The sequence below is a fragment of the Magallana gigas genome, chromosome 4 (genome assembly GCF_963853765.1).
Source record: "Magallana gigas chromosome 4, xbMagGiga1.1, whole genome shotgun sequence".
In the NCBI taxonomy this organism is placed as follows: domain Eukaryota; kingdom Metazoa; phylum Mollusca; class Bivalvia; order Ostreida; family Ostreidae; genus Magallana; species Magallana gigas.
In genome coordinates this window covers 38,733,740-38,745,252 of record NC_088856.1, presented here as the reverse complement: position 1 = coordinate 38,745,252, position 11,513 = coordinate 38,733,740, and the positions used below count along the sequence as shown (strand labels likewise).

At 31.7% G+C, this 11,513-nt stretch overlaps 1 protein-coding gene and 1 long non-coding RNA gene across 2 annotated transcripts; one reads left to right on the top strand and one right to left on the bottom strand.

Moving 5' to 3' along the window:
• Window positions 1-5,425: 5,425 nt before the first annotated feature.
• LOC136275064 (heavy metal-binding protein HIP-like) lies at window positions 5,426-5,770 on the top strand. The gene has a single exon (XM_066083348.1). The coding sequence runs from the start codon at window positions 5,426-5,428 to the stop codon at window positions 5,768-5,770; it is 345 nt and encodes a 114-aa protein (XP_065939420.1).
• Window positions 5,771-8,690: 2,920 nt separating this feature from the next.
• Window positions 8,691-10,103, bottom strand: LOC117683039 (uncharacterized). Its single transcript, XR_010713189.1, has 3 exons — window positions 9,986-10,103; window positions 9,531-9,588; window positions 8,691-9,102 (listed from the first exon to the last, which is right to left on the bottom strand). It is a non-coding gene; the product is annotated as an uncharacterized lncRNA (long non-coding RNA).
• Between the last annotated feature and the right edge of the window lie 1,410 nt (window positions 10,104-11,513).

Here is an 11,513-nt window from a genome sequence, read left to right as displayed (position 1 = left end):
AGCATATCTTTTACTACATACACAATAGCATAGCATAGCATTGAAATCTCATAGCATAGCATTGAAATCTCATAGCATAGCATTGGAATCTCATACCATAGCATACAATCTCATAGAATCGCATTCGTCATAGCATACCATAGCATACCATAGCATAGCATAGAACATTCTTTTAACTCGGTTTTAAATGTTTTATTTAAAAAAAAATGTTAACATAATAGATTTGTGGTAAACTTTGGCTTCTTATTATTTTACTTCGAAATGTGTGGAACTCTTCTGTGTATGGAGGCGTTTTTGTTCAAATCTCATAGCATACCATAGCATAGCATAGCATACCATATCATTAAGCCCTTCATTTCAATTTCTCATTGCATAGCATACAAATCTCATAGCATAGCATACAAATCTCATAGCATATCATTAAAATTGCGTACCATAGCATAGCATAAATTTGTAAAAGATATGCATGAAATGACTGTATATCAGTTAATACAAATGATGAAAATGGTGATAATGATGATGAAGATTAATGAGAGAAATGCCCTATGTACAATGAAATCAGCTGCTTATCAAGATTTGTAACAACAGAAATATAATTTCATTCAAGAACTTTAACATAATAAAAACATTGATGTAAAAAATGAGAATATCCTCATTAGGTTCAAAGATGATGATCAAGAACATTCAGTTTTTCTAGTCCGATACATAACTGCACTATCACCAACAAGTTGCGTTCCTTTTCTGTTGTTTATAGTTTTTCATTTTCATCATCGGTTTTCTGTTTCTTTTCCTGGACAGCTCCAACTACATGTACTTGAGGTCTACAGGAAAGAAATTACAATATCATTTCGTTTTTCTAATTTCTACACAAACCAATTGGGGCATAATTTATACCACATTTTACATATAGTCATGTAAAATAAATATTTTAATAATATTTCAATAAGTATTCTGCTTAAACAGTACCTTTAGGTTAATAACGTAAGACTTCTTCCACAAATACAAATTGTAGAAATTTCTTTTTCAAATTGCAAACAGCAAATTTTCAAATTACAAATTGATCTGGAAGTGATTTGATTACACTGACTACCAGCGAATAGTTCGATCCCTCCAATCATCTCTGATTTAAACTGAAAAAAATCTTAAACTATCAAACAGAATTTCATCCCAAATCTTCATTTGAGTTTGAAGCAATTGATTGATTTCAAACCCTGTCTGTAAGGTGGATATAAAACAACTCCATTGCCCACTCCCTCCTACAGTTCTCTTCTGGGCAGCTGGACTCTTGGCATCTTGGGCAAAAAACTAAAATCACATAAAATTTACATCTTAATAAAGAAAATGTTGATCATTATCATAAATGCTTTAAAATAAAAACAATACTCACTGTGGTTTCATCAAACTTATGACCATTAATTTTCTTGGATATAATGAAAATTACAGTCTCTTGGATGCAAAAGTTTGCTAATTTTGATCCTTTTTTTAATACAATATTATCAGAATTTGCTTTTCAATGAACATCAAAGTTTGTGGATCAACTGAACAAAGAAATCCATGAATATTGGTATTCAACAAATATTGATAAAACCACAGTTTTAGCCCAATCATTTCAATACATGCTTTGTATTCTCAATATTTCACACCAAAAATATATAAAAATAACAAGTTGCTATTTGCAGAGAAATGTATCTTAATTGATTTTGTTTTCCTTACATCCAAACTAATACAAAAAGACTAAATATCTGAATTCAACATGAAGTAAATACACAATTTCAAGAAACTGTTTTTATCCCAATAAAACACCAGGACTTTATATATTTTACTAAAGATACCTAAAAGCTACCTGGTCTGCATAGCAGGACCGTATCCCGTCTCACTGCGGGCGGCAATCATGAAGATTATGGCTGGTTTGGTTGTGTAGTCAAAGTGGGCAGAGGCCAGACTGTCAGCAGTCACCGTACCTCTACAAGAGGAGGCTTGGCCACAGTACAACTGCACAAATGCCAGCTGGACTGTAGTCGGTGATCTTTACCGCGGTGTTTCGAGGGGGCTCCCATGAAAGATGTGCAACCTCCGTACTCAGCAAAAGTCACTCATGTGAATATTAGAGACAACAAAGTTGGCATCTGACCCATTCAAAAAAATTGACACATTATATAATTATGCTTTAAATGCTATGCGCATATTTATATCATTTGATTTGTTTTCCAAATATTAAATGAAAATGCTGTTGCATGAATTGAAATGTGATAAAGGTATAAATTACAGATGCAAAGGAAAAACACTGAAATCCCCTGCCCTTTATAGAAGAATATATATCACGCCTTAACTCAAAACACGAAAAATTACTAGTAATCTAAAATGGTTTCCCATATGAATGTCATATATATACATGTAGGTAAGCAAATCTCAAATATATAGATAAATATAAGTAATATAAATAAACAGAATATTGTTCTAATTTCAAAGATAGCATGAATGTGTATCTAAAACGGGTTTTAATTGTAAAGTATATTGTACTATTGACTGAATAAAACAACTTTATTATAATCAATATAAATTGTATCTTGATTATGAATTCGATGGACTCTTTTTCCTTTTTTTGTACAGGGAAGCAATATCTATATACTTATTGATGATCTACATTTAAGTTAATGTTTCTACAATAAACATATGCAAACATTTCAGGAAGTGGTATTGTCTGGTGTCTTAATAATCAAAATATTTTATGTATTTTCGTTAAAATGTCGATTATTCATCTCGGTTTGGTAGAATTATCTGATAAACATTACATGGTATTTTCCCTGTATACAAAATGAAAACCAAAACTTATGATATTATATTACAAAAAATGTATGTGTAGTGTTTTATCTGTATTATTGGAGAAAATCATGATAATTACCTTACATGTGTTTTGCATAAATAAGGAAGGATGCAATTGATTTACGTGCTAGAATATTTGTGAGACGTCATTACAAGCAAAACTCCCTGTGATATTACTGAACAACCCGATTAAACCTTTTACGAAAGTGCACCCAACAAAAAAACCCATATTTACCAAATGTGAATTTGTGGTAGATCGTGGTTTGAATTACAAATGGGCGACAGTTGGTTATCTACGTTGACATCAATTATATATAGAACTGTACACATCATATTTTAATCAAGTTTCGTTTTATGAATAAAGAGTGTGTGATGGTATTAGCCCGAAGTCAAAGAGGTTAATGAATGGGTTTTTTTTTTTAAATATGTGACTCTTATATTCTAGTCAATTTTAGGACGAGTTATCCTTTGAATGTTTATTTTAAAATACATTTATTTACCGGACTCTGCTCTCTCTCTCTCTCTCTCTCTCTCTCTCTCTCTCTCTCTCTCTCTCTCTCTCTCACTTTTGTAATGTGCATTTTTAAACCTCCTGATGTTTGTTATTGACCTTGTTTTATGATCGATGAAAACTTTGGTAACCAGACACAACAGTTACATAACCACCTATTCATATTTGTCATCGAACATGCGATAATACAATAATATGTGATTTGTTTTATATCAAAAGCAATACTAGAAAAAAATTAAGCGATAATCTATGTCTAGTCTATTCTTGAAAATGATTGCCAAGGAGGTAGAACAGATCCATTTAACAGAAATATTTGTGCGAAAACTTTAAAAGAAGTCTTAAGATTAACAGAAATTAATTTATTTAAATACAAAGTAAGCATTATGGCATACTTAAACTGTAGATTTTATCAGAATATCACTCTGTATAATTACATGTATTGTCAATTTTAGCGTAATGGATAGCAATGACCTGTTAGCCAATTTAGAAATCATGGGGTATCAAAAAAGAAATACATTCAAATAAAAACATTGGGAAATAAAAAAAAAATCAAACGTTATATTTGTGTCATATTACTGTACAAGCATTTCCAGGGCATCATCTGCCTGATTTTAGCAATGAAGTTTAGCAATGCGATTTTCTTGTTCAAAACTTGCACTCTTAATCAAAAATGGAATTTTAAAAAATCATTGTTAATATGGTAAAATTATTAGATAATATAATTTTTGCGTCTCAATTGTTTCATATTATAGAACTCGGGGCTTGGGTAAACAGAAATTAATTTCAGAAAAAATAAAGATATCAGCGGTAATATTTGGTAATCATTTGTGTAGTAATTTTCTAATCAATTTAATCTACCTTCATGTCCCTTTCTTTATAATATCTAAATTAACATGTTATTTTCCTACCAGCAAGTGTATATCTGCTACAATATACGCTCTGATATATTTTTCATTTAGAATCTTATTGAATGCTTTACACAAAGGCATGGATCTTAATTATGAATTAAAAAGATCCGAAAAAACTGAATTATTAACCCCTTGGAATAAGCGAAAGGCAACTGCACTTTTCATTTTATTATTTAAAAAAGTAAGATAAAATGAAAATGTAAGAGCTGATTTCATTTGATTGGTTTCCAGCAAAGCTTTCAAAATTGACGCAAGTGCAAAAAAAATTCATATAATGATCGTTTAGCCTGAGGTGTTTGTAATTTAATAGTTAATGTGGTTTGAGCTTTTGTATAAAAATTCTTCCCAAGCAAGCCAATAGAAACTTTTGGTTTTTCTAATACAAATATGACAAGGTAATATCTCTCTCTCTCTCTCTCTCTCTCTCTCTCTCTCTCATGATATAATATTGCTAAGTTGTAAGTTTTTTTAAATTTTAATTGTAAATTTGAAAATCGTTTCCAGAATCTGCTATCTGTTGATGAGCTTTGCTCTTCTTGTTGCAGTAACTGCGAATGAAAGCCCACAACAAGTGGTGACAAGATACACCAACTACAAGGCGATATGCAATGGAATGGGTTATGAAAATGTGCGCTGCAAAGGTTTGGAAAAACATTTCATTTTTAATTTTGATTTTAAGATTAATGAAACATATGGTAGCATGTATAGTCAGGGTTCTCCATGACCCTTATGACTATGTATAAGCGCCATGGAAACTGTTTCCTGTCCAACAGTAAAATTCTGCTGTACAACTGACCAGGTACACAGCTTATTCTGCTATTTTTTTTTTTTATTGAACGCTGCAAATTACATGTACGTAATAAGAATTATTCGTTGCAACTTCCCGTTTAACACAGGTATTAATTGTTGAATTTTAAGCTCAGCCAATAACACGTAAGTTAGCAGAGAGTCACTTCTAAGCAGGCTTTACCCAACATGTGCAATAGTACAAATTAGTTTATATTATACGTAAAACTCTAAAAGCTAGTGTTTATAATTCATCTTTCACTGCTTTTATGTTCTTTTTCTTGAAATTATTTTAATATTTCCATGTATCTTCTTTTTTCCCTAACAATATTTTATTTCTAATCCTAAAATAGATCAAATTGCTTTTCAATCTTCACTTACAAAGCAGTTGGAAAACATGAAGAACCAAGAGACTGTGATCTTTGATAAGGTATCGTTAAACGAAGGAAACGCTTACGACAAGACCTCCGGAATATTTACAGCACCGTTGGACGGGATCTATTCCTTTACGTGGACAACGTTAACAAAAAGTGGACAAGTTTTCCTCACTGAAATTGTGCTAAATGGCCACAGAGTTGCATTAAATCATACCGATGGAAGGGGTCATGATGGAAATCCTATGTCAACCTCACATGCTAACATCAAAATGAAGAAAGGCGATAAGGTCTGGATCAGGACCCATGGCACCAATGGGCAGTTCGCCCATGCATATTGGTGTTTCTTTGCTGGTTCAAAATTGTAGCACATCTCTAACGATACCAAAATAAAGCACTTAAAGCTTAACACATACAATTGTTTTGTATTTTTTAAATGCAAGATATATAGTCTTATAATGCATAGAAATTTGTGTGCCGACCAAATTATATACGAAACAATTTATTTATGCTTATATCAATTGAACCATTTGAGTTGATTTGTTATTTAAAAATTTTCAAAACTAACTCAAAAATAAAAATATGCAAGTTCTTTTAATAAAGAATTCAAACATATGGTTTTCGATATAAATGACAACAAATGGCAAATAAATGACATAATGTGTTACCTAGTTTATGTTGGGAATTTAATGATTCATTCATAATTTAGCTCAAAATTTTGTGCAGTGTAACTTTTGAGGGAGGAGAAACTGTAGTTTTACGGCGGGACAACCCGAAATTGTCCAATCTTAAAAAACAAGTAATACAGGGCATTTATCAAGATGTTGATACTACAATTAATGTGTTAACAACAAATTCGTCAAACACAATTAATTGCTTGCTATATGCAACCATACATTGTTTTTGTCATCATGTCATTACTGTCGCAAATACGGGATAATATGACTATGCAATGCGGACTCCTAAACCATGACTTGAAACGATGATGATAATGGTCGGCAACGTCACGGAAACGCCATGGACACATACTATGGAATATTGCATGCATTCTATATTGAAATAAAGAATCTTAAAGGGTCATGGTCACAATTTTAATCCAATTATATTTCTCTTTTTTTTAATTCTTTACAATGCTTACGGAAGGAATGCATTTCTAATAATCAAATAAAATTTAAGTAGAGTTATAAGCAAGATAAAGGGCTCACAATTCTTTGTCATGTAAACAAGGTCCTGTCTTTGTTTACATACTAGGTTTAATATACAAGTAAAAATTCTTTTTCAAGCAGAATTGTCTATCTTCATATTCATTTTAAGCATAAATTAAAAATTCCTAACCTTTAACAAATTCATCTTATGTCTAAAACTGGGTTTGCTCTTAAACATTCAAAACGTATACAAAAGCTTTGTTTAAATACCAAAGAATTGTACTCTCTGTAACTAGGACCGATTACTTTGAAAAGTGATTTTTAAAAAATATTTTCAAATACATTGCCAATTTTATCAATTAGTTGCAATTACAATTACATTGATTTTTTAAAATGTAATTATTCACTCTCAATTACTTTTACAAATGCAATTAATTAGATTTCAATTACGTTAGTTTTATTTTTTAAAATCTTAAGAACATAGACATCAATAAACAGCATTAAGATATACAAGGCTTTATGTACGTTAATGTTTTAAAAGGTTGTAGTTCAGTTTAATGATCATTCTAAAAAAAATTGAACATGTCTAAAAAAAAAATTATTTTAACATTAAATTCATCAAGTACCATTGAGTTCATGTATGGTTCTGGGGAATATTTTCTCTATAGTGAATTAATTTTTATTCACATATTAAAACTATGTTTATTCGGAAAGTACAACTTTCGGCAGTACAGCATATCAGTATATAAATAATAATGGCTATAATTCACAATAATGTGATATTTAGACTCCCTTGAGTATAAAAAAGGAGTTCTTGGGTATTAGAGTAGTTCACACCTCGACGAAGTTAGACCTTTACCTATTGGCCTGGGCAGTGTGTCATGCTGTATAAACATATTAAACATTATGAGACATTTAATTATTGTATAACTTAGAGCCCATGCCAAACGTGTATACAAACCATTTATTATTATAAGACACCTTTTCTTTTCAAAGTTGGAAAAAAGTAATTGAAATGTAATTGAAAAGTAATTGATAATACACAATGTTTTTTGCTATGTACTTAAATACACTCCATTACTTGTACATGTAATTGAAGATAAACTCTTTTTTAACGTTCTGATTTAAAACTTTAAAGCCCAATTTAAAATATTTAGTATCAGGTTATGTCGCAAGCTATATCAGTGTCGTGATCGACATGTTGGTAGTGGGCTAATGTATTTGGAGACAAAGGCACAGGGGCCAAGCCCGTTTTAACATTTATTTCAATGTAACCATAAAGGTTACATTGAAATTAATGTTAAAACGGGCTTGGCCCCTGTGGACAAAGGTGAAAAACAAATAAGAAATGTCTTTAAGACAAGGGTACCCCGAAGGTTTAAAATTGACGTTCTATTTTTAAATTATCTTTTTCTGGTAATGTGTAAAAACAATGGACTACATATCTGTAGCTAAATAACCTAAGAATTCAATTAATACCAATAAATTGGGAATAATTAAAAATATAGCTCATCATATTGATAAACGTCTGGTCTGGTGTCCAACAAATCAAAATTAGCGATTTAGACTTCAGCTCTATTGTCAGAGCAAGAAAAAACGGGTGAGTATTTCACAGAGTCCTATTAGTTTAGAAGAACTTTTTTCTTTGTATCGAAAAAATTGTTTAAGTTGCAGAGATTAGGAAAATCTATTTTAAATTTTAAAACAATAATGTTGTAAATGTATGTAAACACAACTCATGAGTGAGTCAATCAACTGTAATGCACAGATTCTCTCCTTCCCCTACATCTAATACATGTACTTCTAAAACAATTCAATTGATTGCTAGAATTAAAAGCCATCAACACTTTTTTTCTCATAACAAAAAAAATAATAAACAAAGAATTGCACTTTAACAATAACTGTCTCTCTGGTAGGAATACAAGTATTAAATCCTCACCAAAACATGTAACTCCTCTGCAATTCTTAATATACAGTGTACATTTACATGTACTTGTAAAAATTTCAAAATATGTAAACCTATTTTTTACCTAGTTTAAAAGCCACATTTTTAGTTCAAAGTGAAAAAAGACCATAGACAGAAATCAATTTCAAAAAACAAATTGAACCATGAATTGGTATTTTAGATAATATCCTAGGCTTAAAAAAGAAAAAAGAAAAAAGCCTTCATGAAATAAGCTGTCACATTTTACAACAGGAATAATATCCGTCAATATTGAGTGCGATTATATCAGCTAATACACAATGATGAAAATGATGATGAAGATTGATGAGAGAAATGCCCTATGTACAATGAATTCAGCTGCTAATCAAGATTGGTAACAACAGAAATATAATTTCACTCAAGAACTTTAACATGATGATAACATTGCTGTAAAAAATGAGAATATCCTCATTAGGTTCAAATATGATGATCAAGAACATTCAGGTTTTCTAGTTCTGTACATAACTGCACTATCACCAACAAGTTGCGTTCCTTTTCTGTTGTTTATGGTTTTTCATTTTCATCATCGGTTTTTAGTTTCTTTGCCTGAACAGCTCCAACTACTTGAGGTCTACAGGAAAGAAATCACAACATCAATCATCATTTATTTTTCTAATTTTAACATAAACTAATTGAGACACAAGTTATACCATATTTCACATATAGTCATGTAAATTTAATATCTTTTTCAAAATTTTAAATATTTAGATTTAATTCTAATACGTGAAATTCTCAGATCACAAATACCGTAAAGTATTTTGCTAATACTGTAGTTTAATTAATTAAGACTTCTTCCTTGAATACAAATATTGGCAATATCTTATTCTGTACAAATTAATCTGTGATCTTTCCAATCATCCCTGATTTAATCTGGAAAAGCTTAACCAATTGAAATTTAAAACAGAATTTGATCACAAATCTTTAATATTTGAGTTTGAAGTAATTGCTTGATTTAAAATCCTCTCCAGATTGTAAGATGGATATTAAACAACTCCTTACCCATCTCCTCCTACAGTTCTTTTCACTGCCACCTTCTGAGCAGCTGGACTCTGGGCATCTGGGCAAAAAATCAAAATCATATTAAACTTATATCTGAATAAGGAAAATGTTCATCTCTATCAAAATGCTTCAAAGTAAAACAATTTTGACTATATGTGGTTTTATCTATATTTATGGGCATCAACTTTCGTCGATTTGATGAAAATCATAGTATCATGGATGCATGACTTCGTTAAATCTGATTTTTCAATATAATATTATCAGACTTTGCATTTTAAATAACTTTTAATTTCGTGGATCAACTGAACAAAGAAATCCAAGAAAATTGAATTTAGAGAATATTGATGAAACAACAGCATTAGCCCAATCATTTCATTTAAGTGAGACTGAGACCAAAACTGAGATTATTTTATGGCCCCAATAAACCAGTACTTTATATATTTTACTTAACATACCTTGAAGCCACCTGACTTGTGTGGCAGGACCATATCCCTTCTCATTGCGGGCAGCAATCCTAAAGATGATGGCTGGTTTGGTGGTGTAGTCAATGTGGGCAGAGGCCAGACTGGCAGCCCCGCCCCACATGTTGGGGCGGGGCCACGGTACACCCTCACAAATGCCAGCTGGACTTTAGCTTCTGGTCCACGTGGGCAATTGTATTACGGACCGCCAAATAAACGGAGTATTCAGTTATCTTTCCCGCCGTGTTCTGAGGAGGTTCCCAAGAAAGATGGGCACCTTCCGTACTCTGTAAAAGTCACGTATGTGAATCTTAAAGGCAAAAAACATGTCATCTAACCCATTGTGAAAACTGACACATTAGATTGGCTCTTTTAATGCAATAGACATTATCTAAATCATGTGATTGATTTTGCCAATATTAAAGAAACGTGAAATTACAAAATTAAATTTTGTGTAGGTGTAAAATACTGGTGCAGGATAAAAACCCAGAAAACCCCTCTCCCTTGAAATAAACTGATACATCCTCCAAACCCACATTGCTGTATCGATTTATTTCATGCCTTTACAATATCAAATGCCATGCATTGCTTAGTAAATCACAATAATGTCTACAGAACAAAAAAAAGAGAAAATCTGTTAAAACCATAAAATCAGAGAAAAGACAGAAAAAAGTAGCAGGAAGCAGATGATAGACAGATGGTAGAAGCAAATACCGCTTGTGATGCTAACCTTTCCTCCTACCTTGCTGATCTTGATGGCGAAGGGGGCGCCTGGGTAACCGGGGAGACATGTTTTGAAGGCCGATATCTCGCTGAAGGCACCTCGCCCACAGGCATTGATGCCAGCTACTCGGAACTTGTAGGCAGTGCCCGGTAGCAACTCCTGTTTCTTTAAAACATTCACATCCCCAACGTTGACCACATCAATGTCCTATGTCAGAAAGGAATAAATGTATATTAAATTACATTCTGAATCTTATCAACATCTTCAACATTTACCACATCTACATCTACATGGATGTAGGAAAGTGTTTACAATAATCTCTGTCTTCCATTGAAATCTGATTTAATTCAAATAGTTCTTTCCCCAGAATTTTGATTGTGGTTAACATTTATGACAAGATCATATTTTCTTTAAAGTTTAGTCTGAAATATACTTTCTTTAAGAAATTTCTAATATGAGAAATAAAACATTGTGAAACGTTTCTTTATTTTAGCGGTGAGAATGTAATAAGTTTTATTAACTTTCATCGATGATTTAAAAATCACTTTTTAACTTCTGAGGAGAGATAGAAGTGTGACAGAAGTGCTCTTAATGATCCCCACATCATAGCACTGATTGCCTTCCTTTTTGATGGGTGTGGTCAGGGTCTTTGGCACAGTTTCTGCCTTGTCCTGGGAGAAAATCATAATGAACTGTTTTGACTATTCATTTACCATTTAAAAAGCTTACCAACGGATACATGTGGTATGCATTTTTTGACATGTCTGATGCTTAATTTTTCCACCATCAACACATAAT